Source organism: Manis pentadactyla, chromosome 4, assembly GCF_030020395.1.
Source record: "Manis pentadactyla isolate mManPen7 chromosome 4, mManPen7.hap1, whole genome shotgun sequence".
Classification (NCBI taxonomy): Eukaryota; Metazoa; Chordata; class Mammalia; order Pholidota; family Manidae; genus Manis; species Manis pentadactyla.
In genome coordinates this window covers 33,355,848-33,383,823 of record NC_080022.1, presented here as the reverse complement: position 1 = coordinate 33,383,823, position 27,976 = coordinate 33,355,848, and the positions used below count along the sequence as shown (strand labels likewise).

Below are 27,976 nucleotides of genomic sequence, written 5' to 3'. Positions count from 1 at the left end.
GTCCTATAAACACTGGTGTCCGCGCGCTCGGGCAAGAAGCTAGAGGTGCCGGGCTAACGTGGAGGTCGTGGGCTGCAGGTCTTCGGAACAAGCTCACCAGGGAGCGTGGGGCCAAGGGACCGGAGTCAGAGTCGCAGTCGCAGTCTAGGGACAGGAGCAGGAGCCTGAGCCGGAGAGCGCCACCCGCCCACCCGTCGCCGCCCGCGCACCCGGCGCTGCCAGAGCCTCCCGCGCAGCGCGGCCATGGAGCCCAGCAGCAAGGTGAGTCGCGCGCCCGCGGGCCCCCCCGGTCCGGAACAAAGGCACGGACCCCGCTGACCCCTCCGCCGGCCTGGGCTTCCCCCGCGGCCCGGCGGCACTATACATCGGGAGCGGGCGGCGCACCTCTCCGAGCCTTTCTGGGCGCCGGCCTCGGGCGCAGAGCCTTGCGGGCGGGGAACGCGAGTGGGGATGGGCTCGGGACCTGGCGGACACTAGGGCGCCGCACGTGTAGTTGGTGCCCGCACTGAGTATCTGGCTTCCTTCCGGGGGCGCCGCGCGGCGCACGCGGCCCGCTGGGGCCGGGAAACCCAGGGCCCCGGCGCGGCACGTCGCTCACGATCTCCCCGGCTGCGGCCCGGAGCCGGCTCCTCCCGAGGCGGGGGAGAGGGCCTGAGCGCGGCGCCCATTGGCTGAGCGGGCCGAGCCCCCGGCCCAGCCCCGACCCTGGCGCGGAGGAGGCGGGACCCGCCCCCACCCGGCGCGCTCGGAACCGCTCGCCCTGGCCCCGGCGCCAGTGTTCGGCGTTTAACGTGGTCCCTTGAGGTCCCGGCGCCAGCCCTCCGAGCTTCCGAGGCGGAGGGCACTTTCTGAAGGCCGGGGCTCCAACTCCAGGGTGCCCGGCTGCAGGGCTGAGACGAAAAGTTGGCCTCTGAGGCCCTTTCCGAGTAGTGCAGGCCCTACAGCTTTTGCCAAGTTCCTGGGAGATGTGCCCCGAGGTGGCACGTTTCCCTGCTCGGGTGGGGCTGTTGCGGGCCGGACGGAGAGAGCACCCGGGGGATGGGGGCCGGGAAGGGGCCCCAGGCTAGAGAGGTGCGGGAGGAGGTCACGCCTCGGGGCTGGGGGACCCGGGACTCCGTACTCTGAATAGATGTCTCCGCGTGGGCGGCAAAGAACTGCCTAGATAGGATCCCCTTTGTCATCTCTAAAGGGGCTTGACCTGCAGGGGATCTGTGCGACGTTCCCAGACCGGTTCCTTTTCAACAAATATTTATTGAGCCCCTCCTGTGTGCCGGAGATTTTTTTTTTCCTCCCTTGCTTCTTCCCCCTTGCATAGAATATTCAGAAGTTGCTCTTTTTTTTTTTTTTTTTTTTAACTTTGAAACCCTCCCTCCTTATCCTCTTGAATTTTCCATCTCCTTGGCAGGGACGGCATGAGGATGCCTGGAATTCAAGAGTAGGACCGGACTCTGCTCTGCCCTCTGGGTTGTGGAGGTCCCCGATGGGACTAAGCAGGGGCTTGGCTGGGCAGAGTGGCCCCGGCTGTACCCTTAGCGGGTAAAAAGCTTCCTCATGCCTGTTGAATCCAGACAACTTGCTTCACCCTGCCCTGGCCCAGGGCTTGAGGTGAGACCCTGAGCCGTGAACCTGACAGTCATAGGTGAGCCATTATTCTGGGATATAACAAATTAGAATAAGCAGTTTTAGCTAGTGGTAAGGGCTTGAGACCCCTCTGCAGGCCACTTAATCTCTATAGGCCTCAGTTTCTCTGTCTGTGGGAGAGGGATAACTTTTTCCACTCCCTCAGGGGTAAGAGCTGTCTGTTCAGCATATGATGCAGGACCTGGGCATTTATTTGTTAGGTGGGTACGTAAATATTCTGAGTGGAGACACAAGAGTGGAGGAGAAAATCAATAGCCACGTACAGTTTACTAGGCTCTTAACTAAAACGTTTTTCAGTGTTACTGGCCCTTCATATACCCTTGCTGGTTCATAAGCCTGGAGCTCAAAGAAGGGAAGTAACTATCTGAAGTCACCCAGTCTGTAAGTGGCTGAGCTGGATTCAAACCCAGGCTAATCAAAAAGTGTTTCCAGTCTCTACTGCCTCTACATACAGCCTTTCTTGAATTTTGGGCTGAGGGGAGACAGTTTGCCTAAAATCAAGCGCTGCCCTTGTACCAACTGGCCCTAAATACTCTAGCAGAGGGGTGTTTTTCAGGCAGTACCTTCCAGACTTTTGACTGTCTGCCCCATCTGTAAATAATTTTGGAGCACCTCCTTCCCAGTGGTTTATCTGTAATTATAAATTTATGTTCGTGCACTACACTAATAGATTACATGCATACATAAAATAGAAATTGCAAAAGACAACTAAAGATAGCAGTGGTAGTTTTTTTGTTTTGTGTTTGGCTAAACCCTCTGGATCATCTCATACATTCTGGAATGAAGCCCTTCCCTTTGGAGACTGCCGATTTGATCAGCAAGCACAGCCCTTTTGTGCAGGATGTTAGACTGAGGCCTGGAGAGGTTCTGCCACTTACTTCCCAGTATATGTCTGACTATGAAGTTCTTTCTGCTCTGTTCCTTTTCATCTCCTAGGGACTGGAGATTGACTTCCCTGTCTTGTAAGGTGCTCCACTGCAGTTCCTCATATTGAGTTTAACTGAGTAGGAAGAAGGGAGGGGACAGGTTGAATGCCCCTCCTCTTAGCCAAGGGTTTGCATGTGCTCCCTCCTGGTCAGCAGGTGAGTGTGAGCCCAGCCCTTTGTGAAGAACTCCCAGCTAGTCCCAGGGTCTTTGCTGTCTCTGCCCTCCAGACTAAGATGAAATCAGAAACCTACCTGCAGGGTTCCTTAGCCCACTCAGTGGTATGAAGAGCATAGGCTTCTGAAGTCCTGTGGGTGTGGTTTCGAATTCCAGTTTAGCTCAGGTGCCTTATCTGCAGGATGATGTCATTTCATTATATATTAGACTAAGAATTCAGAAAAAAACGTGTTTGCTCATAGTGATGCTTCTTAAATATTCCTTGCTTCTTTGGAGTTCTGTGATGCATTGCACTTAACCTGGGCCTCAGGTGACCTGTACCCTGGTTGCAGCTTCTGTCCAGAACTCTGGCTTTCTGGCAAAGTGAGCTTTTGGGGAACCCCAAGATGCCCAGGCCATGAGTATCACCTGATTGAGTAAATTATTAAAACTCCTGCTAGCTAATCCTTCAGGGGTTTGTCAGGAAGCTGATTTGTGGGGGTAGTACCTGGGTGAGAATGCTAGACCCAGGGGTGGGTCAAATAATGTGGCTGCCCTGCCTCCCCTATAAGGGAGATATTGAGCACAATGACATCACAGTCCATTGAAAAATGACTTTCCCAAGGTCACACACTGAGCCTCCCACTGCAAAGCATGCTACCAGCCTTTCAAAGGTGACATAAGAGGATAAAAGAAAGTGAGAGCAGGCAGGGACCTTCTAGTGAATGGGCCAGCCCTCGACTGACATATGGGGAAACATATCTGAGAAGGAAAAAGACTTGTCCAAGATAGGGCTGTCACAAAAAATTAGAGATGTTCTACAGTGTACAAAAAAGATGCTTTCTTCTCCACAACCTTGTCCTCTGTGCCACCCTTCTCACAGCCCAAATGGGCAGGAATTCCCCAGACTCTAGGACTTTTCCAAGCTCTGGGTACAGTAGGAGTCTAAAAGTTGGATTAGATATAACGTGACAACTAAAACTGTTCTGTGAATGGAAATAAAACAATTCCTCCTGAAACTAATAATTTGGGGAAGTGGCTTTCCCCAGAGCTTTGGTTTTCTTCCCTGTAAAATGGAGGTTCACTCTCCCGTGGTGGATGTGGGGAGGCTGGCCCAGTGCCCTAAATCAGGGTGGTGGATATTTTAAGTGGAAAGACCCTTTTTATGATCACTTTGGGTGAGCAGGCAGTGTAACATCTCCATTATGACCCTTGTCCTATGCTGAACCATTCAGGGACCCAACCTTACTTGCCTAGAGCTGGGTCAGCCCCAAATCCCCCATAATCAGCTTGTGACTTAAGAGAGCTCAGCTTTACTCAGTACTTCCTGGTCATGGGCTGTCTGGGCCTAGAGCCCACCTAGGGTGGACCCTTGGAGCTGGGTTCAGGCTTCCAGTTCCCCTCTCCCCAAGGCCGGTAGAGCTGGGGAGGCCTGAAGCAGAGGGGGAAGTGTGCAGCACTGGTTTGGGACTGCACCCTCATGCCTTCCCCCACCTCACTCACGGGCATAGAGGTGATAAAGCCACTCAGTTCAGTAACTGGCGTCTCCAGGATGGCAGAGGCTGAGAAGGCTCCTGGGTAGACTCATGGGCTCAGAGAGGCTGTGTCTAGGCTGGCAGGCCAAGGCCTGGCCGCCAAAACAAACCTCCAATTGTTACCTCTCTCCGTGGGAGGGGTGGAATAGAGCCTGAGGCCCTGCCATTCAGCCAGCAGTCCAGGGAGGCAGTAGCTAATGCATAAATGTTGGGGTTTCACAGTAACTGAGTGGAGCTCCCAGGCCTTGTACGTGGGCAGTGTTCACCCTCTCTAAGACCTCGGCACCACCCCTTGCTGGCTTTTGCCTCCCTAGGGCCTTACCACGTTGGAAAAGCTACCTAGCCCAAAGATCCTCTCCCATTACCTTATCATCTGGGAGTTGGGAGGAAAGCGCTCCATTAGAAACAGCTCCACCATTTGACCTCAGGCAAGCCACACCTCCTGTTGGTGCTGGTTTCCTAATAATACCTATCTCCCCTGCGTCAGGTTGTAGATTATTTAAAAATTACAGAAGTAGTGGAGCCAACTGTAGAGAGAAGCATATCAAGTAGAAGAGTCATTGTCTTCTCCCAGTAGTAACAGTTTGATATTTGTCCTCACACTCCTCATTTTGTGCATGTGTGCCTGTAAACGGAATGTTTGTCATTGGATCACACTTTCTACTTAGTTCGCCTATCTTGTTCACTCACAACCCCTTAGAGGTAATCCTTGGAGTGTTTTTGCATGTACAAGCGAGTGCCATTAACAAGTTCATTATCTCCCCTTCCTTGCACAAAATGTACACCATACACATAGCTCTGTTCATATCCAGTACATACAGATGTGTTGCATTCCTTCCAACAGCTGCATAAGATTCCATTACAGGCATGTGCCATCATGAAAAGAAATAGCACCCCCATCACTTTCTTTGTTCATACCATTTACCACCTGATAGGTATTTTAGGTATTTACCCCCACCCTGCCCCACCACACACACACACACACTCAGGTATCAACTTCTGTGAAGACGGGCATTGGTTTGTAGTTTATTGCTGAGTTCCCCTTGACTAAAATAGTGTTGGGAACACGCATTCAAGTATAATCTTTCCTCAATAATATAATTTCTCGGAAAGCCTCTCATGGAAAAGAGAATGTCTTAAGGGAAGGGGCTTTTTCAAGGTCACACAAGTCAGGAAGCTGGGACTTAAACTTGTCTGCTGAGAGTATCAAGGACCTCTGCTTGAGGTCTCATCGTCTTACCAAATTGAGTTTATCATAGTCAAATTGGTGCCCAGCTCACCAGTAAATGGGACCTTTCAGGGTTTCAGCTTCTGATGTCCAGGTCCTGTCGTAGGCCCATGCAGATGGCCTAGGGAGCCAGTTGTTTGCATTTAACACCCCAATTTAGGACAAACACCTTTTCAGTTAGATAAGGAGGATGATTTGGTTTTCCCTGAAGGGCTTCAAAAATCCTGTGCAGCTCGTGTGTTGGGTTTGCACACAGCAGTTTGGGGGGCCTGAGATTTAAAGCAGATACTGACATTTTCTGTAAAAGGGCCAGGTAGTAAGTAAATATCATCAGCTGTGTGGGCCATTCTGTCTGCCACCATAGTGGAAAAGCAGCTTTAAACAATATATTAACAACTGAGTGTGGCTATATCGCAAGAGAACAATAAAATGGTCACTGAAATGTAAATTTAATACAGTTTTTATGTATCATAAAATATTAGGCTTTTTTTTTCCTAACCACTAAAAATGTAAATCCCATTCTTAGCTGGCAGGCTGGATTTGGCCCACAGGGTATCATTTGCCAACCTTGGCTTAGAGCAAAATCCTTCCAAGGGACCAAAAAGTTTCTGAGCTTGGGCCTGGGCTGTCCTGGCTCAGACTGAGCAAGGCCCAGATTGTTGCTGGAGTAGAATGTGACCTACATAGAAGGCACCAGGTAGAAATCTTATTTCCTTCAGGGACCAATACCCGGAAGCAGAGGTGGGAGGATGTGAGCAGGAAGGGCATAGAGTTTGACTTGGAGCCAGGGCCTTGTAGTTATCCACTTTTTCCCCCTCTGAGCCTCCCATTTGCTCATCTGTGAAGTGGGGGCAATCTCTCCCCCAAGAGTGTGTTCATAGTGGTTAAATCAGAATGTATAAGCAGCCCCTGGCATGGTGCCCACTGCCTGGCCAGTGCTGCTGGAGCTGATAAATGCAGCAGCTCCCTCCTCTCCTCTCTGCTTTAAAGATTGATGAGTCCTGCCTCCAGAGCCACCATGGGGTGTAGGGGAGGCTCAGCCTGCAAAAGTCCTGCCATCACTGGAAAGCTTGAAGGAAATGGCTTCAGGAGGAGTAAATGCTTGAGGTCACATGAAGGCCAGCCTTCCGAGGGTAAAATGTCAGCCTAGGAACCTGAAGAACTCAAGTCCCAGCCCTGGCTTTTGTTTGCTGAGTATCCAGGGCCTCTGCTCTCTGAACTGAGGCTCCCCATTTATCATACAAAGTGTTACAGCAATTCTGTAATTTCTTGGGCATATTTTTCAATGCCCAAAATTTTGTTCAAGTGAATCTTTGGAAAGAACTGTACAAAAAATAAATAAAAAGAGAGCTGTCAGAAATTCTGTGAACTCCTGCCCCACCCCCTCCTGCCCTCCTCAGAACCGGAGACCAGGTAGTCTGAGAACTGAACGCCAGAGCCAGTCACCCTCTGGTGCACTTTGGGAACCATGTGGGAAGCTTGCAGGGAGGGGATGGGAGCAACATCTGGATTGTGCGGGCTCCAGGAACCTCCTCCTGCGGAGAGTGCCCTGCATCTGAATGGTTGAAGTAACATGCCCTCCCTCTGCCAATATTGACCAAGGGCCTGCTGTCAGCCAAGCCTAGGGCTGGGGTGCTGTGCTAAGGGCACACAGGTGCTGGTCAAAAGGCCAGGGTGCTTGGCAAGTTATGCAACATGGCCAGGGCCATCCAGCATTCCAGGGTGTGGGAGGGGGAGGTCCTGAAGCTGACAGCTCTTGAGCACTAGGGTGAGGGGAAGTGGCTTCCTGGTTGAGGGGGAGAGCTCTCAGGGGACCTGGGACCCCAAGCTGGGGTGGGGATTGTGAAGTGTGGGGACACGAGAGCCTTCTCTGCTGGACCCTGGACCCAGATGTTTACTGAACTGAGAGGTCTTGGGTGCTCCTTGGAGTGTCAGGATTTGAACATAGGTCTGACTGACTTCAGAGGTCTTTTCCTCTATAGCCCTGTGGGTTGGGATGGGGGTTCAGGGATTCCTGATAGACTATTTCCACAAACTCTTATTGCTGATATTTCAGTATTCATTAGGGGTTTGATAAATGGCCACAGTAAAATCGGTTAGGGTGAACACAATTCTGGCAAAACAGATAAACAGTTCCCAGTCTTGTGAGTGGACAGTAGATGGGTGATCCCAACTGCTTGAAGTAAAAGCGGAGACTGCAGAGGACACAGCAAAGGCAAAAAGCCTAGAAGAGTGTGCGATGTTCTAGTACGCAGCCCCATCCAGTGGTGGGTGATGATGGGCTGCTGTGGGTTGCAGATTCTGGGCCCTATGTTGGTCCTCTTACCTTTCACAAGAAAGCCACAAGCTGTGGGGTTTTTGTATCCTTTCTCTAAAGGGTTTGCCAACTAGTTCTTCAGTTTGACACCTACGTAAATGTATATCGAATGAATGGACTCCATCACAGTATTTCAGTTGCTGCCACAAAACTTGTAGGGGAAGATGGGCCATGGTGAGTGACTTCCCATCCATCCAGGATTCAACAAATGCTTGTTGAGTGAATACTGCAGGCTCCCTAAATGGCACTAAAATAGGACTTGACAGCAACCCTTTAGGGAAGGAACCCCTATTCCCATTTCCTATGTGAGGAAACTGAGTCCCAGAGGCAGGGCTGTCATGTATCCCAATTTCAAAGTGAAGGGAAGCAGCTCTCTGCCGTTCAGCCTGAGTCTCCCGATTCCCTGTCCAGCAGTGATCAGGCTGGGTGTGAGGGCAGTGGGGGCATGGATATGTGACTGCTCTCAGTGCCTCGTGCCTGCTGAAGAGCAGAGGCCATGTTCCTCTCCTGCGTCCAGCATCCAGCCACACCGAGCACCCGCTGTTCTGTCTGGCCATGTCAGGCCCTCTTTCTTCCCTGCACGTACTGTTCTGTCTACGGGGAATGCAGTGTTGCCACTGCTTCCCTACTTGGCAGGCTCTCTGCATGTCCTTCACGACCCAGTTCCAGCTCCAATGTCACCTCCTCGGAACCCATCTTTGACTGTCTCCAGGTAAAATTAGAAGTCTCTCCCTCTAGGGCTCCCACAGTGCTCTCTCCCTCCACCTCCTCACCCCCATCCCTGTTGAAGCTTAGACCACACTATCCTCCCCACAGGACCGGAAGCCTCCCACTTGATGTTAGGACTGGGGCCTGTTTCATCCGGGCCCTGAAGCACAGGTCACTCACGTTTCAGTGAGTCTAATGCAACTGCTTGCCTGGGTGGATATGGACCTAACCAGGGAGTGGGTAGGCAGGTTTTCTAAAGCAGAGTTTGACCTTGACCTGCCTGAGGTAAAGTCCAGCCCAGGGGTTTGTCCTTGGCTCCTAGCAGTCCCCACTGCCAGAGGCTACAGCTGCTCGGCAGGGCCCCAAGAGTGACTTCAGAGGCTCAGAAACCCCTGGGACACCAGAGCCAGACTGAAAACAGGGCCTGCAGTGTAACAACCGTGCTTACCTCTCACGGAGCCCCTTCCGTAGCGCTGTTCATTCATGTGCTACTGGCAGGTATTTACAGATCCACATATCATCTGTATTATTTTTCCTTATATTTTTATTTAAACTGCTTTGTTCTAAGTAATATGAAACCACAGGGCTCATTAAAAACATTTCTCTTTAAATAGGTTCTATATTTCTATGGCTCGAAATTTAAAAAGGGTATAAGATGGTCTCCTTCCACTCACCACTGTCCCCCAGATACCCCAAGGCACAATGTTATCTTTCTTTTGCATTCTATTAAGTCAGTAGATATGTATATTCTTCCCTGCCATTTTTTTTTTTACACAAAAGGTAGCATACAACACACTGCTCTAAAGCTTTTTTTTTTTTTTACTTAATATATCTTGGGAGGTTTCCCAAAGCTATGCATAAAGAGCTTTCTTATTTATGCATTTTATTATATAGCTATGCCACATTTTATGAAATCATAGGTTTGCATTGTTAGTTTCATATTTATTCTAGCATGCACTGGAAAATACATATCTGGTGTACCATTAGTGTCACCACTGGGCAGCCCAGTAGACATTCCCAAGCTAACCTAACGCATGTGACACAGCTGGGAGAGAGCCCTCACATGGTGGGCTTCAACAGCCACTGTCGGGCCTTTCATCGATGTGGAGTGCCTCGTGACTTCTTACTGAATCCCAGTGGTCAACCTGTGAGTTAGGCTTGGCTGGGGCCCACCAGAGGCAGTCTGCTCACCATGCACTGTCAGAACTGACAGCCCTGGGTCTGCAGGCTCCCTAGGAGGTTGAGAGAAGGGTGGTGCTGGGTCAGGGGTGTTTTGAGCTGGGCATGAAGGGCAGGATATAAAGGGGGGTGCGGCCCATCATGAGGAAAGCCCAGCTTCTAGGATGAATGTCCAGATTTGGCCAGGAAGGGGCCAGGTGGGCTGGTGGGGAAACAAGGCCCCAGCACTCACCTGATGGAGAATGGGCTCCGGCTTGTGCACTCAGGCTAACCAAAGCCTCCTTCCTCTTTCTCAGCCTCTGATGTGAACACCTCAGCTTTCGCAATCATTGGCCTAATGGCTTCCATGATTAGACCATACTAGGAATGGGTCTGATTAATAGCTAAGCCTAGGGCTATCTGTGAGGATCTTGGAGTCAGGGCTGCTTCTGGGTTCTGTGGGAAAAGCAAGGCTGTAGCAAGACTGTGGCCAAACTAAGACTGTCCCATCTATGTGTGGCTAGGATTCTGTGCTTCCCAGCCCTCCCCTCCAGTGCCCAGCCTGGTGCAGGGCACGCAGCGAATGCCAGTCATTTGTTTGGCATTGCTCCCCCAGCTCCGTTCTCTCACAGCCAGCCTGCGTAATGTCACAGTTCTTGGCTTCTTCATTGTTAAAGGCAGAAACTAAGAATCCTCTCCCTTTCTCCAGCAGGGGACAGAAACCTGTCACCCTTTTTCTCCCCAGCCCTTTGTCCATTGAAAACCCCTTGGCCTGACATATTCACCTGGTGTCATGTACTTTTCCAAAGCACATTTCTGGCTTGTATGTCATCTGTGTCCAAATTACCCTGGAAAGTGTGTGGTCTAGGGAGGGTTGCCATTAGAGACACTTGGTGGGGAGTTGGGGGCCCTGAGCTCCAGCCTGGCTCTCTGCAGACCCCTGAGTGAGCTGGGACTTGTCTCTGCCTCTCGGTACTCAGTTTCCTCCCCTCTCAATGGAGGCGAGGGAAGGGAAGACAACATTTACAATGCGGATAAGCATGACTTCCCATTTTGCAGACAAGCAAATGGAGGGGTAGGGAAGAGTTGGGAAAAGTGACTTAGCCTATCAAAATTCATAGAGCGAGTAGGCAGGTGGGCTGGAATCAGAAGCCAGTACCTGCAGGTCCAAATCCAGGGTACTTCCCCCACTCTGTGCTGCCCCTCCTCCCATGTAATTTGGCACCCATTGTATAGGGGAGTTGGCTCCTGGACCTCCCAGTCAGAGTCTCAAGTCACCTGGACCCCAGGCATGCTCCAACAGAGGAATGAGACTCTAGAGAATGCCAAGGCCTGTTCTTTAGCCAAGACTCGGCTGCAGACAGAGAAGACCCCAGTTCCCCTCTCCCCCCAGGAATGAGTCTTGCCAGCCCAGTGTCTGAAAGTCAGTAGGGCTGGTTTGGGCACCTGAGGTCAGGAAGTAACCAAGTTTCCTGGGAGAAGGACTGGTATGGTGCCAAGAGTCAGGCAAGATGCCTGAACAAGAGAACCTGCCAGCCTAGGCCCTGCCCTGTAGTAACCTGGGCCCAAACATGCCTGTAACACATGCTTTTTTTCTCTGCAGAAGCTGACGGGCCGCCTCATGCTGGCCGTGGGAGGGGCAGTGCTTGGCTCCCTGCAGTTTGGCTACAACACTGGAGTCATCAATGCCCCCCAGAAGGTGAGTGCCATGCTGTGCACTACATAGCCCTACATGCTCACCCTGCCTCTTGAGTGTCAGTCATTTCTGTCAACTCAGCATCTGCCTCCCCAGCCAGTTTTCTGACCTCGAAATGGTCAGAGACTCTTGGCTTTGGCTTTGGAATCTTGGGGCTGCAGAATTCTAGAAGCTCAGGGCCCACAGAGTCACAGGGTCTTTATAGATCATCTTGGCCAACCCCCATCCAGTATAGGCATTTTCAATAATCAAAGCAATGCTTGGTATAAGGAAGCTGTGTTTATATGACACTCTGGGTTAAAAAGGACTGTCGTTGTGCTTATTTCATTTGCTGCTCATAACAGTGCCATTAGGCAAGCAAGCAAAGAGCACCACTCCCATCCTCCGTGTTGGGTAGCTAGAAAGAAGAAACTTGCTTGGTATCATCCAGCTAGTTAGGGATGGAGCTGGTGTCCAACACGAGTCTACCTTGGAGCCTTCCCACCAGGTGGTCCCGGAGCCTGGCCTCACACCCATCCAAGCCAGCACACTCTCTTGTCATGTATCACCTGTTCTACATTGCAACTGCCTCCTCTCCCTGGAGGCCCTGTGCCAGTCAAAGCAAAAATGCATCTTTCCCTAGGGAACCACCAATGGGTGGAGGGCTGCACTCACTTCCTTTTCAACACAACACATCCCAGATCTGTTCTTGCTTGCTTACTTGAATGTCAGGGATGGGAGGGACGCCAGCTATTGATCATCACCTCCAGCGTAGCCCAGCCCCAGCCCACTTGCTTTAGGGAGAAGAGAAGAGGAAAGGAGCAAGGGACAGAAAAGGAAAGTGTACCTCTGTACCTCTATACCAGGCCTTTTGTATATGTTTGCAAGGATGGGTGGTGATTTCCATTTTACTGACTTGAAAACTGAGGCCCTGGGCAAATGAGATGACCAACAGGCTAGAGGTCACATGGCTAGTGAATGGTGGAGTCAGAAGCCAAATTGTTGTTTTGACAACCTCAAGCTGTCCTGACTAACTGTCTTGTGAGTTAAAAAATCTGTACCTTCCTGGAGAGGACAAAATGAGAGTGGGCAGTGCTCCTGTCAAGACTGCATTCACAGTCCAGATGGGTGGGACTAGAAGGTGTGGCTGGCTCATGAGGATGAGGGGCCTGTTTAGGGGAACTGGGCAGTGTCAGGAATCAGAGCTGGACCACCTCCAAATGGGGAGGGCGGCTGTGGGGCCCACGCCTGATGCTGGAGAGCAGGTCACCAGGAAGGCTCGGCTTCATGAGTCATGCTCAGCTGCCCCGGAGCTGACGGGACTTTTCCAAGCTCGTCTGAAATGGTGACTGTGGGCCCATGCTTGGAACAGCCCCAGGCTCTGCTCTAGCTAAGTGCTCTGAGCAGCTCTCGGCAAGGTGTGTGCCTTGGAGCCGGCTCCCTTTGGGAATCCTTACAGGTGGGAATTCTGCAGTCTTAGAGGGATGCTGAGTTCTCCACGTGATTGCACCTTGGGGTCCCTTGGATGCTCCCCGATCCTGATCTGATTGGTCTGGGATGCTGTTGGGGCATCTAATTATTACATGTAAGAACTTCTGGTGTAAATGATGTCTTAACTGTGATCATGTAGTTAATGACAGAACTAGGACCCTAAGGTCAGGATACAGCAAGTGTTTTCCAGAAACATAACAGGGTTGGGGTGAGTAGAGGCCTACAAAGGTGAGAATAAAATGCTCAGAGGTCAGAAAGTCTGGTGTGTCACAGCGGAGGAGAGAGTAGCCTGGGGAGGCCCACAAGGTAAGCCCAGAGCCTGACCCTGAAGGGCCTTGTGGGTGGGTTTCGCTGGCATGGCACAGTCAGAATGAGCATGTAGGCCCCGGCACTGAGCTGTGGAATGTGGACTTCAGAATGAGGACAACGGGGGCCCATTGAAGAGGACAGATAGGATCTGATTTGCATTTTAGGGAAATGGTCCAGGCATCTAGTGCAGTGGGATGGCTCTGAGAATGTAAGACTGGAGACAGGGAAACTAGGCTGAAAGCTGCCGGTGCAATAGGGGCAGAAAAACAAACACGGAAGGGGCAGGATTTGGTCATCAGCACAAGGACAGGACAGCAAGGCATGACATGGCTTCTAGGCTTCTGGCTTGGGTGATGTGGGGTCTGAAGGAGGAGCAGGGATGGGAGGAGGTGATTAGGAATTGAGGTTTGGTACAACACAGCCAGAGACATGCAAGAAGCACTTGGCCATGGAGATCTTTCGTGAGTCGGTAGTCAGCTGGAGAAAAGTGGACAGTTGGTCACGGCTATCCAAACAGGAGAGGATGATGTCTAGACTGCGTGTGGAATTAAAAGAGAAATAAGGGTCAAGTCCCAGAGCATATCACCTTTGCTAGAAGAAGAGGATCTAGGTTGGAGAAGAGCATCTCAAAGCCAGGAGATGGGAACTCACAAAATAGGGAGCTGGAATGCCTGGGGGCAGGGGTGTTCGCCGTCTTGTCCTTAGTGCCTACACTAGGGCCTGCCCGCAGAGAGGTACTTGGTGAATTGTGGGCAGCCGGACAGCGAAGGAGTGCAGTCAGGGCCCCCAGAGGCTGACCTGGACAAATTGGCCTGTACTGCCGAATGCAGAAGTGACCCAATGACGGTGACCCTGTGTTGGCAGAGGCAGGCTGGATGGTGCCCTGCCGGGGAGCCACCCTGCAGCTGGTTGAAGAGAGAGGGGAGATAGGAAGAGCAGAAACTTGGTGGAAAAGGGTGAAAGGAGGGGTGACAGCTGGAGGGGTCATCTAGGTAGGCTTTTTGTTTTTTTTTTAAATATGAAGACTTCATTTTTAAACGTGTTGTAAGGAATCAGCAGAGGAGGAAAGGGTGACAGTGAGGGGAGGGGTGGGGAAAGGTCTTCCAGGAGGCAGGGGTAGTGCAGCAGAGGCAAAGGGGTGGTTGGGCTGGGAGGGACTGGATGCTCCTGAGGTTGCGGATGTGGATGAACCCGCGTGGTTTCTCCAGTTCTTGGGACCTCCCACCTAATCAAATAGGTGAAAGGTGAGGACTGCTGAGGACGGTGGATGGGGGGCAGCTGGCTGGGATTTCTAGAGGCCTGGTGGGCAGCGCAGAAGTTCCAACTGAGCTTGTAAATGACATTTATAGGAGCGTTTGTGGGTACCTGTCCAAAGGTCACTTCAGAACTCAGCCTCTGAAGATGGAAGCAAGAGACCTAAGTGGCCAGAATTGATAGCATGCACACTGAAACTGAGCGGCACTTCCTGGGCACGCACTCAGGCATGCCGTCTGTTTACCCTTGTGCTTTACAAACACTTTTCATAAGCTTGGCTGTAGTTTTTCCAAACAGGAGCAACTAGAAGTGATAAACCTAATGTGAAGTGGTGCTAGGACGACATGAGAGAAGGAGAGGAAGTGTGGCCCAGAGGTGGCACAGTGAATGGTTCTGCCAGCACTTCAAGGACTGTGCCTGGTACTATCCCAGAGGGTGGGGAGACAGAGCCGTGAACACAGGCACATCTTAATGCTCAGAGAGCTGCTTAACATAAGGTCTGAGCTGGGCTCCCTCCCTGCTCTCCAACTACTCAGCCACCAGGAGGGGCTGGGGAAGACCCCTTGGGAAAAGCTCGGTTATAATTAATGGAGGGCTTTTAGGGGCTATGGGAGCCAAGAGGAAGGCAGTAATGCTGGGGTGCAGTGACAGGAGAGACAGGAAGGGCTTCACAAAGGAGTTGGCAGTGGTGCTGGACCTTGAAGGAGGTGTCGGCTCCCGGGGAAGGAGGGGCAGGTCCCACAGGCAGTGGGGGGACAGCTTGTGCAGAGATGCGGTGGCATGAAGTGTTCTGTGATGTGGGATTTGGAACACACTGACCGCCCTTGTCTGTTTAGAAGGGCTTTTCTTGGGGAACCGAGCTGGGCTGGTGAGGTTAGCCTGCCCGCCAGAGGACTTTGCCCCTCAACTGGTGAGAGTGCCAACAGGACATCAACTACCAGAAGCTTAATCTCTGCCATAGAACAGGCCCCAGAAGGCTTCCTCCTGGAAGTGGTTAATCAATCATTACATTATCTTAACTGTTTACAGAGCACCTCTATAGTGAATTATCCTTTCACGGCACCCCACAAGGTGGGTGGGGCCGAGTTTATCTTTCCTTCTTATAAAGGAGGAAACCCAGGCTAGGTGCGGCACCTGGATAGTGAAAGGCTGAGCTGGAGTCGGACTGCAGGCTGCTCACGGTGTGAGTGGTGACTACATCCCTGTGACATCCCTGTGGCGGGGAGGGAGGGGGGTGCAGAGGAGGGCCCAGCCACAGAGAAAGAGAATAAATGAACGAGGACATCCTGACCACCATGCTGGGTGGAGAGAACTGCCTCGCCCCTGCCTGTGTGACTGAGCTGCCAACAGGATGACTAAACGCTATTTAGAAACCATGGGTTCCTGGCCAAGGGATAGTGTCAGGCATCCTCAGAAACCAGACAGCTTGGGCTAGAAAGGGCCTGACTGCCTGTTGGCTCAACAGCCCTTATTTGACAAAGGAGGAACCTGGTCTGCATAGTGGGTACAGTCTGCCCAAGATGACCCAGCTTGGAGCATGGAAATACTGGGGGTACATTCCACTGCCCAGTGCCCTCTGGGGCCAAGCTGGGCTCCAGACAGCCTATCCTTACCTCTGCTACGTACAAAGAGGTCTGCGACCCTTCTCCCCTTCGCCCATCTCCACAAATACAAACCCTCCCACCTTACAGCTCACCATGTGCCAGGCATTATTCTTAGTGCTTTAGAAAACACTAGGTAGGCACTAGAATCCCTGTTTTATAAGAAGCTGGGACACAGAGATGTTAAGGGATGAAACCAAAGACACAGAGCTAGTAAGTGGCAACAGTGGGATCTGAATCCAAGGAGTCTGGCTTGTCTGCACTCTTGACCACTGTAGAAAGGATAGTAGTTACTTTACAGTCAGATGAGCGGCCAAACACCCTTTCACACACCTACAGCTGTTACGCAGTTGGTCCCCCTGCTGTGACTTACAAGCCAAGTCAACGTCAGTCATGTACAGACATCTCAGCAGTTTCCCACAGTCAGTTGCACAACTTCTTATACCATTATACCCTGTCACAGCTACAGCGTTTCAAGTTCCTCAGATTTATGCGTTGTCAGTGACCACTCTTTCCACCCCTAGCCCTATGCTGGAACCCAGATGAGTCGGACTGCCCCCATGTTGAAATTTGGTCCAGAGGGAGCACGTAGTGCCTTGTAGTTAGCTGTCTGGGGCAGTGACAGAAACCACAGACCTGCCAGTAGGAGCGCAGAAGGGGGAAGGGGAAGGTGCCTGGCCCATAGAGCAGGGTTTCTCTCCAGTGTTGACATTCTGGGCCAGTTCTTTGGTGGCGTGAGGGCTGTCCCTTGCTTTCTAGGATGTTTAACAGCACATCTAGCCTCTACTTGCTAGATGCCAGTAGCATCCCATCGTGTGACACCCAGAAATGTCTCTGAAAACAGCCAGGTATCCTCTGGAGGTCCAGAGTGCCATTTGACTGCAGTAGGGAAGAGGGGTGGTATCAGGAAGGCGTTCCCGAGGGAGCCTGCGCATTCTCTGAAAGGGTACCAGCTCTCCAGGAGAAGGCCAAGCTTGCAGCAAAAGCGAAGTCGGGTGTGGGGTGCCAGGCAGTACAGGGGAGTCACTGTGGGGGGGGGAGGGGACACTTCATCCTGCGGTAGTGGGGATCCAAGAGGCTGTGAACAGGGGCTGCCGACGGGAGATAAAGACCCCTGTTTCTGCAGGGGAGACCCTGGAGGATAGGGACCAGTGAGGAGGCTGGAAAAGCAGCCTGGGTGGTCTGATCCTCTGCTGTGGGGTTGTGGCCCAGCTTCTAGCTGCATCTGGCTGCCTGGGCCCTTTCCCCACACCCAGGGCCACCCAACGGGCGGGGCTGTCTGTCCAGCCCCACCTGTGGCAGCTGTTCTGAATTCCCAGCTGATCTTGGGGCTGAGAGTTGCTATGGAGACATAAGTTCTGGGCTGGATGTGGGAGGGGCGAGTTGACGTGCACTGCCCCACTCCCACCCCCAACAGCCCCAGTGTTGGGGAGACGGCAGGAAACAGGAAATAGGTGTCAAGGCCAGGCTGAGGGATTGAACTGGACAAGCTGGCCTTTTCCTCCTAACTGGAGCTCAAAGCTTGGTGGCTGTTTTGTGATGTGGTGAACCCCTTCATCCTCCCAGTAACATCTAGGAGAGAGAAGAGACAGTTGAGAGGGAAGTCTGACTCCCTCATGGATGATCTAGAAGACCCAGGCCTCCTGGGTTACAGTAGGAATACCCACAGGGAAGGATGGTGAGACCAGCCAGAGGTTCCAAAACATACATCCCTTCTCTTGGCAGTAGTCTAGCATCCTAAATGAAGGGTTGGCGGGAGTGCCATATCCAGCTAGCAGCCTGTCTTCATATGGCCCATGACCTAAGAATGGTGTTTATATTTTTAAAGGGTTGGGGAAATGAAGAAAAATAAGTATATGTAGTCAGCAGACCATAATATTTACTCTCACCTTTTATATTAAATGCTTAAAATCCCTGCTTTAAACTTTGACTTGTATGTTCCCTGCTGACAGGGAACTCACTATCTGTAAGGTGGGAAATCTCATCCTGTGAAGCCTAGGAGGCTTTTCTTTCCCTTGAACTGAAGTCTGTGCTCTGGGGCTCTGCAGACCTGCTAGGTCCCTCTACCTGGAGCTTCCAGGCAGAGTCTGAAGATAGAGCATTACTCCCCAAGGTAGTCCCAAGTTCCTTCAGGTTCTTTCTTGCACTATAAATTCCTTAGGGTGATGCTTTGTCTTCTGGCAATTTAAAAATGGAAAACCCCATCCCTAATGTTCCTCTGAAGGTGGTGGCTTCTCTCCTTTAGGGAACAGCAGTGACTTGAGCAATGGCTTATTCCTAATTCCTATGCCAGGCAGCGGACAGGCCCTCACTAGACACTGCCTAGACACAGGAAGTCAGAACTTCCTCTGTAGACAGGCAGACGTGTGGTCCTTCACTCACAATTGCCTGGGCAGGGAGGGCAGAGGGGGTTCCCAAGGAGTCAGATGTGACGTGAGCTTCTCTCCACCCCCAGAACTGCTGGGGTGAGAATAGCTCTTTACTGGAAACCATTCAGTCCAAGTGACTCCCAGCTGCCCAGAGCTGACCTGCTTCTCCACACTGGCCCCTGCAGTGCTCTAAGTGGGCCTCTGCCCTCCAGGTTCAGGGAGAGGTGATTGGACAGTACTCTCTCATAGCCCTCAGTGATACCATGACATTCCCCCCTCAGACTGACCAGGACCCTCCCTTTCTCCCCAGCATGCACGTACTCACAAAGGCCCTCAGCAGGGTGGAGAGGCTAGGAGTGGGCTGGGAAGAAAGCAGGGACACAGTCAGATGGCTGAGCCTGGTGCAGAGTTCTTCCTGCAATGTTGGGGAGCAATTAATTGTGGGAAGCAGAATCTGGCTTCAGTGGATGGAAGGGGTTGGGAGCTAGGTCAGGGCTACAGGGTAGCAAGTAGGACAGATTAGAAGGTAGCATTCACAGGACCTGGTGATTGATTGGATGTAGGACAGTGGCAGGATCAAGGTATCTCCCAGGCTTATGAGTACAAGTGGGGTGGGAATGTTCAGACGAGGCCTCAAACTTGGTGGGAGTGTTCAGATTGCCTCAAACATGAGCTGCCACTGATGAGGCTGCCAGTAACTTTGTGGAAACCCAGGCTGTGGGATCCTGTTAAGGGAGTAGTAAGTAGGCCCTTCTTCCCTTAGGGGCACCCAGCCTTGGCTAGCAGTGGATGCTGAGGGCGGAAGAGGTGACTCCAGAACTTCTCCACATGTTATGTGTATGGGGGTGGGTGGTGCCTTCTGATTCTCCAGGGACCTCTTACCTTTCCTGGGCCAAGGACTAGCTTTGAGCCCCTCACAGATTATGGACCCCCAGCTTGGAGAGGACACAGCCAACACACCAGCAGCAGGAGGGGAAAACCAGGTGTAACTTCTTCCCGGAAATCTCAGGCACCCATTGAGAGACAGGCGCCTACTACACAGCCTCAGCTTGGCCAGGAAGTACTGCTGGGAGGTAGAGAGGATGAGCCCAGGGCAAAGGTGAAGGGGCAGGCCAGTCACCCTTTCTTTACCCCAGATTGCCGAGGGTCTCATGAGCCATGGAGGAGCAACCCCGGACAAGGCATGCCCCAAGCAGGAGAGAGACCAAAGGGGCATCTCCAGCCAGCCCTGAGGGAGGGTTAAAGACCTGAGCTGCCAAAACAAGAAGAGCCCACAGCCTTTAAGCTCATTTAGGTAGTAAGCCCTTAGTCAGCACTTACTTCTTCTTTGCAAGCAATTCCAGTAGCTGACTTCTTGGCAAAATTTAAAATGGTAGGTGGAAAGATGTATGAGAGCACCTGAACCACAGTAGGGATGGGGGAGACCCTGTGAAGTACAGAATAAAAAAATCCAAAGCCATCTAGGCAAACGCCTCTCCTGGCCCCTGTAAAAAATTCCAAGGACATCAGTGCCCCGGAGCCTTGTTTATAGGTCTGGTTGCTAAGGCAGCAAAGTATGAGTGACAGGTAGAAAGATTTCTACCCAAATGACGGGTCAGGAAAGTTTGGGCCCTCAGAGGGGTGAACCTCATTTATCTGGACAGTTCTCTTATCCAGGACAGCTTGTTCTCTGCAGAACCTGATAAAATGGAGCACTACTCTTCCCAACCAGTCCTCCTCTGGAGTTGATTTTGTCCCTTGAACACTACCACTCTGTGTTTTGTTAGTTAAAATCTTCTCTCTGCCTCAGTAGAGGCAGAGGTTTCCAAGAGGGGAGCCTAACGCCCTTTCTTCACTAACTCCTGCATTCACTCACCAGGTGTCCCTGGCACCAGCCCTGAGATAGGCCCTGGTGTGAATCCACTCGGGTCCCTGCCCTCAGGGAAGACAGACTCCTGAGACCCTTTGAGCTGGATCTCAAAAGGTTTCAGCGTGGTAAGGCAGGGTGAACCCCCCAGGTGGGGTAATAACGATGGAGGGTGGGGGAATGATGCATGGGAAAAATGTGGAGACAGTGGTAGGTGGGGAAGTCAGACTGGAACCTGGCAGGCGTCTGGTTTCGAATATGATATACAGGCTTATTTAGACTCTCTGGGTGGATTTCACTGTCCTTGGGTCAGTACCAGAACGTGGCAGGGGGAACCCTTGGCTCGGTGATGGTGCCAGGCACTGTGTAGGCACTATAAGTATGTTTCATTAATTCCCTGCAGCACCATGAAGTAGATAGTGCTAATGTTGCCATTTGAGATGAAATAATTTGCCCTTAGTCCCACATGAGGTAAATGGTAGAACTGGGATCTGAACTTGGTTGTGTCCAAGTTCCTAAGCCCTGCACAGTCTGGCTTCCTTGTGACAGACATATAGGTCATTAGGGCTGCCTCCCACCCCTCCCATCCCCACTCCCTATCCTATCCTAACTCCCTGGAGCCCAGCCTCTGTCAGGTGTGTCCAGACCTGGGGCAGATCATGGCAGCAGGGCAGGAAAAAGACGGGTAGAGGCCAAGGACCCACTGCAGCTGTGGGGCCATTCCCAGCATACTCAGTGGGCATTCCTGGGACCTCAGTGGGTCCTCGGCTCCCCCTTTGGCAGTTGTGGCTGCTCACAGCTTTCTCTTGTGCTGGACCCCTAGGGCTTGGGGTCAGGGTGGTTAAGGAGGGCTAAGAGCAGTGACAATGGAGGTTACGTAAGAGACTGCATATTGTTATATGCCCATGAACTTGCAGCAGGCATGTGGGGAGGGATGCCAGAAAGGGCTGGGTTTGCATGGAGTTGAGCTTGAGCTTCAGGTGGTGTGGGAGGAGGGGCGTGCAGGTTTGTAACTGGCCAAAGCCAGGAATATTCAGATTACGTGAGCATGAGTCTGTGTGTGGTGGTGTATGTACACAGGAAGCTGTTTCTGGGTATGTTGGGTCTTTGCCCAGCTATGCATGTGGCAGGGTGGGTCTGGCAGTCCCATGGCACTGGGTGTGTGTGTGTGTGTTGCCTGAAAATACAGTGAATGTTGTCGGGCAGAACCGGTGCTGCCTCCTGCCACATTCCTGGGATCCAGCCAGGCCCCCCCCTCGGTGGGGGCAGGGCTAGTGGACAGGCCTGTGCTAGGACAGGTGGCTCCAGTTCCTGGAACTGCTTCCTTGTCTGTAGCTTTCCCTATACCCCCAAGCTGGGCTCCTGGGATCATGGAGGAAGCCATGGGTCCTCCCAGGTGGAACTCCCAGGCCAACTGGGAGGACCTGGGCCTGGGGGTCAGAAGGGAGCAGCGTGAGCGTCACGAGCATCACGAGCATGTCCTGTGCAGGCTGGTGCGCCAGGCGCTGAGTACGGTCAATGAGCCTGCCTCCCCTTCCTCCCAGAGCCTCCAGAGGAATGCAGAAGCCATCTGTCCAGCTGTACCGCCCAGCAGGGGGTTGGGGAAAGGGCGCAGGTGGCAGGGTCACCCGTTAGGGGTGCTATGAGGAAAACGAGGGCAAGGGGGAGGAAGTGTTTTCTGTCTGAACCCCTCTCTGCTCTATGCCTGAACTTCACCACTGTTTATTTGCCATAATCCCCAGCAAATCCTTTTGCACACGTGAAACCGCAGAGCACTGGAAACCCTGCCTGGGGGAGTGTGAGAACTGGCACTGCTCTGGGAGATGGAGTCCAGCATCTCCCAGCCCCTTGTTTCTCAAGTGGGGAACAGGCCTGCAAAAGCGGAGGGGCAGAGCTCAAGAACAGGCAGTCAGTTTGGGGCTGGGCCCTCCCAGCATCCTGTGGTAAAATGGCCCTCTTCGAGGGGAGTGCCAGGGAGAAGAACGACAGGGGCCTGGCCTCGCCCACCAGGCTGCTTCTCTCCCTGCAGGTGATTGAGGAGTTCTACAACCAGACGTGGATCCACCGCTACGGGGAGCGCATTTCACCCTCCACACTCACCACACTGTGGTCCCTTTCTGTGGCCATCTTCTCTGTGGGGGGAATGATTGGCTCCTTCTCTGTGGGGCTTTTTGTTAACCGCTTTGGACGGTGAGCAGAAGAGGTCCTGGCCCTGCCTCGGGAGTCCCAGATGGGAGTGGGGTGGGGGGAGACCTCACTGCCTGCTCAGGGTGTTACCTATGACCCAGCCCCTGGGGATCCAGGGACCCACCTGACCTGTGTCCCCACCCCCAGGCGAAATTCAATGCTGATGATAAACCTGCTGGCTTTTGTGTCTGCTGTGCTCATGGGCTTCTCGAAATTGGGCAAATCCTTTGAGATGCTCATCCTAGGCCGCTTCGTCATCGGTGTGTACTGCGGCCTGACCACAGGCTTCGTGCCCATGTACGTCGGGGAAGTGTCCCCCACAGCCCTTCGAGGGGCCCTGGGTACCCTGCATCAGCTGGGCATCGTCGTCGGCATCCTCATCGCCCAGGTGAGCCAGGGTACGGTCTGCGGGCCCAGCACTGCCCCCACCCAGCACCGTCAGGGGCTCTCGGGTTTCTGTCCAGATCAGGCTTCTCCCCCAGCCTTCCACAGCCCCGCAAAGGATAGCCTTGCTGTGTATGCCCGAGGCACAGAGAGCGCACCGCCACCCAGTCCTTCCAGGGCCTCCCTGGAGGGACAGCGAGTCCAGGTGCCTTGACCCTTCTCATCCCAGTCTGCTCAGCCTCATGTGTTTTCTTCTCACCTTGGGGATCTGGCCACAGGGAAGCCCGCTGTTCTCAATAAGCTGGGCTTTCCCGGACCTTGTCGCGTTACATATACGCTACCCTGTCTCTGGAAGACTTTCTCTTCCCCACCCCTAACATCGTCCTGAGTAGCAGCCTATATGCTCTGTGCCAGACACCTGTGTAGTTGTGCCACCTGTCCTCCCACCACTACCATGGGGTATGTCCTGCCTTCCCCATGTTCCAAATAAGAAAACTGAGGCCAGAGAAGTTAAGCCTCACATTAGTGGCAGAGCCTCCAGAACCGGAGTGCTTTCTCAAAAGCAGCTGCTGACACAAAGCATGCAAGGGCCACCCAGTGGAGTGGGGCTGGGAGTTGGGGCCAGTGCAAGGGCGCTCATGGCTGCTTCCCCCACCCCTGCTTCCCCCAGGTGTTTGGCCTGGACTCCATCATGGGCAACGAGGAGCTGTGGCCCCTGCTGCTGAGCATCATCTTCATCCCAGCCCTGCTGCAGTGCGTTCTGCTGCCCTTCTGCCCTGAGAGCCCCCGCTTTCTGCTCATCAACCGCAACGAGGAGAACCGGGCCAAGAGTGGTATGGGCAGGGCCCTGCCCTCCTCCCCGCCCCTGGCCCCAGCCTTCTTCCTGCTCTGAGCCACCTCCACCTTCCTCCGGTCCCCCAGTTCTGAAGAAGCTACGCGGGACAGCGGACGTGACCCGCGACCTGCAGGAGATGAAGGAAGAGAGCCGGCAGATGATGCGGGAAAAGAAGGTCACCATCCTGGAGCTGTTCCGCTCACCTGCCTATCGCCAGCCCATCCTTATCGCCGTGGTGCTGCAGCTGTCCCAGCAGCTGTCAGGCATCAATGCTGTGAGTGCCCCACGCCCTCGCTTCCTGTGGCCCCAGCCAAACTGGTCAAGTGCATGCTGTGAACAGATCCCATGCTTAAAACACCAAACAAGCCCCTGCCAGACGAGCAGCTTTCCTTTAGAACCAAGACCCAGAAGGGCGCTTGTGCAGCACCCCCTTCCTTGTATACTTAACCCCATGTCCTGCACCCCACAGGACAGAGGCAAGGGAAGGGCCACAGCACCCGGCCCAGCCCCAATGACTTCTCTGTCCTGTAGGTTTTCTATTACTCTACAAGCATCTTTGAGAAGGCGGGCGTGCAGCAGCCTGTGTACGCCACCATTGGCTCCGGCATTGTCAACACGGCCTTCACCGTCGTGTCGGTGAGTCTTTGTCAATGCCCATCGCTGCTCAGCAGTCAGCTTGAGACTGAATGACAGCATTGACTGCCAGCTGGGCATGTGTCACGTGCTCTACAAGTGCTGTTAGTTCATCCTCAGCAACTTGTCAAGTTCATTGCTCGTGTCAGACAGCGGATGACACTAATGCTGAGAGACGTACAGGGGCTCGCCCAAGGTCACAGCCAGGAGGCTCAGCTGTCTGGCTGTCTGGGGCTGGCTCTCACCCCAGTACTGATTTCGGGCTCTAGGGCCAGCTGTCTCCCCTTCAGATCCTCTGTGCTCTGCAAGCCAAGCCCCAGGGAGGAGGTGGTCCCATTTTCCCCTCAGTCTCTGCAGTGCTGTGGGGCTTTGCCAGCACAGAGCCTCTTGAGTTCAGAGGGGCACCAAGGCAGGGTGGCACTGATGCTGTTTCTGCCCACAGCTGTTTGTGGTGGAACGAGCTGGCCGGCGGACCCTGCACCTCATAGGCCTGGCTGGCATGGCAGGCTGTGCCGTGCTCATGACCATCGCGCTGGCGCTGCTGGTGAGTTGCACGCTCTGGTGGTGAGGTGGCAGGGGTGGGTGGAAAGCTCCCCTGGGCTTCAGATCCCTAAGTGCCTGTCTCAGCCCCAGCCTGGCCAGCAACACCCAGAGGCCGGGTGAGGGCTGCCCTTCTGCTCCTTAGGTCATCTCATTCCACCCCACCCACCCCACTCACATGCTGTCCTGACCCGGCTCCTCTCTGCTTGGCACTTCCTCGCCACAGCACCTCTGTTCCTGGTCCCCAGGAGGTGCTTCACCCCATACTAAGCCATTCAATCTTCATGTGTAGCCTCATTCATCTTCATAACAGGCCTAGAAATATACCCTTCTCACCAGAGGCATAGAAACATGCCTATCTCACTCAGTTCTCACGAACCAGCAGGTGTAGTTCAATTAGTACATAAGTTGACTCTTGAACAATGTCAGATGCCAACCCCCCATGTAGTCAACAATCCATGTATAATTTTTGCCTCCCCCAAAGCTAACTACAAATAACCAGGAAGCTTACCAACAACATGAACAGCTCATTAACACATATGTTGTATGTTAAATGTATTATATATTCTATTCTCAAAATAAAGTTAAATTAGAGAAAAGAAAATGTTTTTTCAAATTGTCATAAATCTTCAAAATTTTTTTCGTATTTGTTGAAAAAAATCCATGTGTAAGTGGATCCACACAGTTCAAACCTGTGCTGTTCAAGGTTCAACTGTATTCCATTTTTACAGGTAGGGAAACCTAGTCCCAGCGAGGTAGTAATGAAGCATATAAAGGATGAAGCCAGGAATTGACCTCAGGTCCCCTGGCTCCAAGCCTGTGACTGTTACCTCCATTATTACCCTGTGACAGGCACTTCATGTGCGTGAACACTTCATCTGCCCAACCTCTGGGCAAGGAAAGCACCCATGTGTGTACTCTTTTTACAAATGAACTAAGGCTTACAAAGTCCTGTGCTTGCCCAGAGGTTCAGCATGCAGCAGGTGATGGGTGACACTGGGGAGCTGAACCAAAGCCTGTAGCTTTTCTCCTGTGGCTTCCCCTCCTTGAGAATGATCACATGCAGAACCACATGCCTGGGGCCTACTCTGTGCTGGCCGTAAGCTGGGCACCTGGACACTTTCTGACACCCCCAGGAATGTTCTTCATCCTCCTACTGCAAGCAAACTGCAGCCAGAGCCAGGGGACCACAATGACTTCTTAGCACCTCCTTCATGCACACCCCATAATCATTCCTAGAGGGTAGACTCACAACAACAACCCTCCTGTACAATGTGGATAATTTTGTTCAGATGAGGAAACTGAGATCCAGCTCACGGTACCTAAGTCACATGGCAAATCCAAGATCAGCCCCAGCCTCCTTGCCTTCCAGCCCAGAGCTCTTAGCCCCTGGCTGCCTCTGCACGTTGTTCCCTCTGGGGAACGATCACGGCCCAACCTAACTTTCCTCCCTTCTCTCTGGTCTCCACAGGAGCAGCTGCCCTGGATGTCCTACCTGAGCATTGTGGCCATCTTTGGCTTTGTGGCCTTCTTTGAAGTGGGTCCTGGCCCCATCCCCTGGTTCATCGTGGCAGAACTCTTCAGCCAGGGTCCTCGCCCAGCTGCCATTGCCGTTGCTGGCTTCTCCAACTGGACCTCGAATTTCATTGTGGGCATGTGCTTCCAGTATGTAGAGGTGAGAACCCCCACACTCACCGATTCTGTCCTGCATGCAGGACCCTGAAGTGCTCTGCAAAGTGCTCTCCCAGCTGTACTCATTGGAATCATGCTGAGGAGGAACTTGGGGCTCAGAAGCCCAGGTCACAACTAAGAACCCTGACCTCAATGCCAGGGTTCTTTCCTTAGCTTTGCATTGTCTCTATTCTTTGCAGTGGGAACCTGCTTCCTGGAGCCTGTTGTATTCCAGGTGCAGGCTGAGTCTCATTTAATCATCTAGCACATCAGGGTTGTGGGTGGGTGTTCCCTTTTTTAGATCAAAGTCCCAGAGGTAAAGGCCTACAAGCCAAGGTCCTAAAGCCAGGGTGCAGGGTCGACTTCAACCAAGTATGTCTGTGTCTTCCAGCAACTGTGTGGTCCTTACGTCTTCATCATCTTCACTGTGCTCCTGGTTCTGTTCTTCATCTTCACCTACTTCAAAGTTCCTGAGACAAAAGGCCGGACCTTCGATGAAATTGCTTCCGGTTTCCGACAGGGGGGTGGCAGCCAAAGTGACAAGACGCCCGAGGAGCTGTTCCACCCTTTGGGGGCTGATTCCCAAGTGTGAGGTGCCCACACCACCAGCCCGGCCTGCTCCCAGCAGCCCCAAGATCTCTTGGAGCACCGGCAGCTGGATGAAATATCCAAACTGACAGATCTCAGCAAAGCCGGGCCTGGGGCTCCTTTCTTCAGCCAACAGTGACATCCAGAAGAATATTAAGGACTTTCACAGCTCCAGGACTTTAACAGAAGCAAGACTGTTGCTCAGATCTATTCAGACAAGCAACAGATTTTATAATTTTTTTATTACTGATTTTGTTATTATTTTTTTTATCAGCCAGAGTCTCCTGCACCCACACCCCAGCCTCACCCTGAATGGCTCAGTGCCTGAGGGTGGGGACCACGCCCTGCCTAGACGTTTGCCTTCTGCACCAATCTAATCCATAGGGCTGGACCTATGACCAAGGACACACTAATCAAACCATGAACTAGGAGGCTTCTACCCCAAAAGGTGGCTGTGGCCACTGCCTCCTGTGGGCCTGGATCTCCCCACCCTAGGAGGTCAGGCTCCATTAGGATTTGCCCATTCCCATCTCTTCCTACTCAACCAACCACTCAAATTAATCTTTCCTTGCCTGAGACCAGTTGAGAGCACTGGAGTGCAGGAAGGAGAGGGGAAGGGCCAGACTGGGCTGCCAGGTTCTAGTCTCCTCTGCACTGAGGGCCAGATAATCGCCATGAGAGGAGAGCCATGGGAGGCCAAGAACTCACTGCTCAAGAAGACATGGACACTCCTGCCCTGCTGTGTATAGATAGAAGATATTTATATATATTTTTTTGGTTGTCAATAGTAAATACAGACACTAAGTTATAGTATATCTGGACAAACCAACTTGTAAATACACCACCTTACTCCCTCTGTAACTTACCTAAACAGATATAAATGGCTGGTTTTTAGAAACACAGTTTTGGCGTGCTTGTGGGTTGAG

General features: G+C 52.6%; 1 protein-coding gene across 2 annotated transcripts; it reads left to right on the top strand.

The window, feature by feature from the left end:
• Positions 1-11: 11 nt before the first annotated feature.
• On the top strand, positions 12-27,952 carry SLC2A1 (solute carrier family 2 member 1). Of its 2 annotated transcripts, XM_036892970.2 has the most exons (10): positions 12-261; positions 11,271-11,366; positions 22,242-22,402; positions 22,547-22,787; positions 23,454-23,616; positions 23,705-23,892; positions 24,150-24,254; positions 24,694-24,795; positions 26,263-26,466; positions 26,854-27,952. In XM_036892970.2, the coding sequence occupies exons 1-10, from the start codon at positions 244-246 to the stop codon at positions 27,052-27,054; spliced, it is 1,479 nt and encodes a 492-aa protein (XP_036748865.2). In that variant the 5' UTR covers positions 12-243; the 3' UTR covers positions 27,055-27,952. The 2 variants fall into 2 exon arrangements, with proteins under 2 accessions (XP_036748865.2, XP_057356096.1); XM_057500113.1 differs by lacking the exon at positions 22,242-22,402.
• Positions 27,953-27,976: the final 24 nt, after the last annotated feature.

What these genes read in the sequence shown, in the direction of transcription:
- SLC2A1 (XM_036892970.2), top strand. An exon ending in TCATCAATGCCCCCCAGAAG is followed by an intron (nt 11,367 to 22,241) that starts GTGAGTGCCATG and finishes CTCTCCCTGCAG; the next exon opens with GTGATTGAGGAGTTCTACAA. An exon ending in TCGGCATCCTCATCGCCCAG is followed by an intron (nt 22,788 to 23,453) that starts GTGAGCCAGGGT and finishes TGCTTCCCCCAG; the next exon opens with GTGTTTGGCCTGGACTCCAT.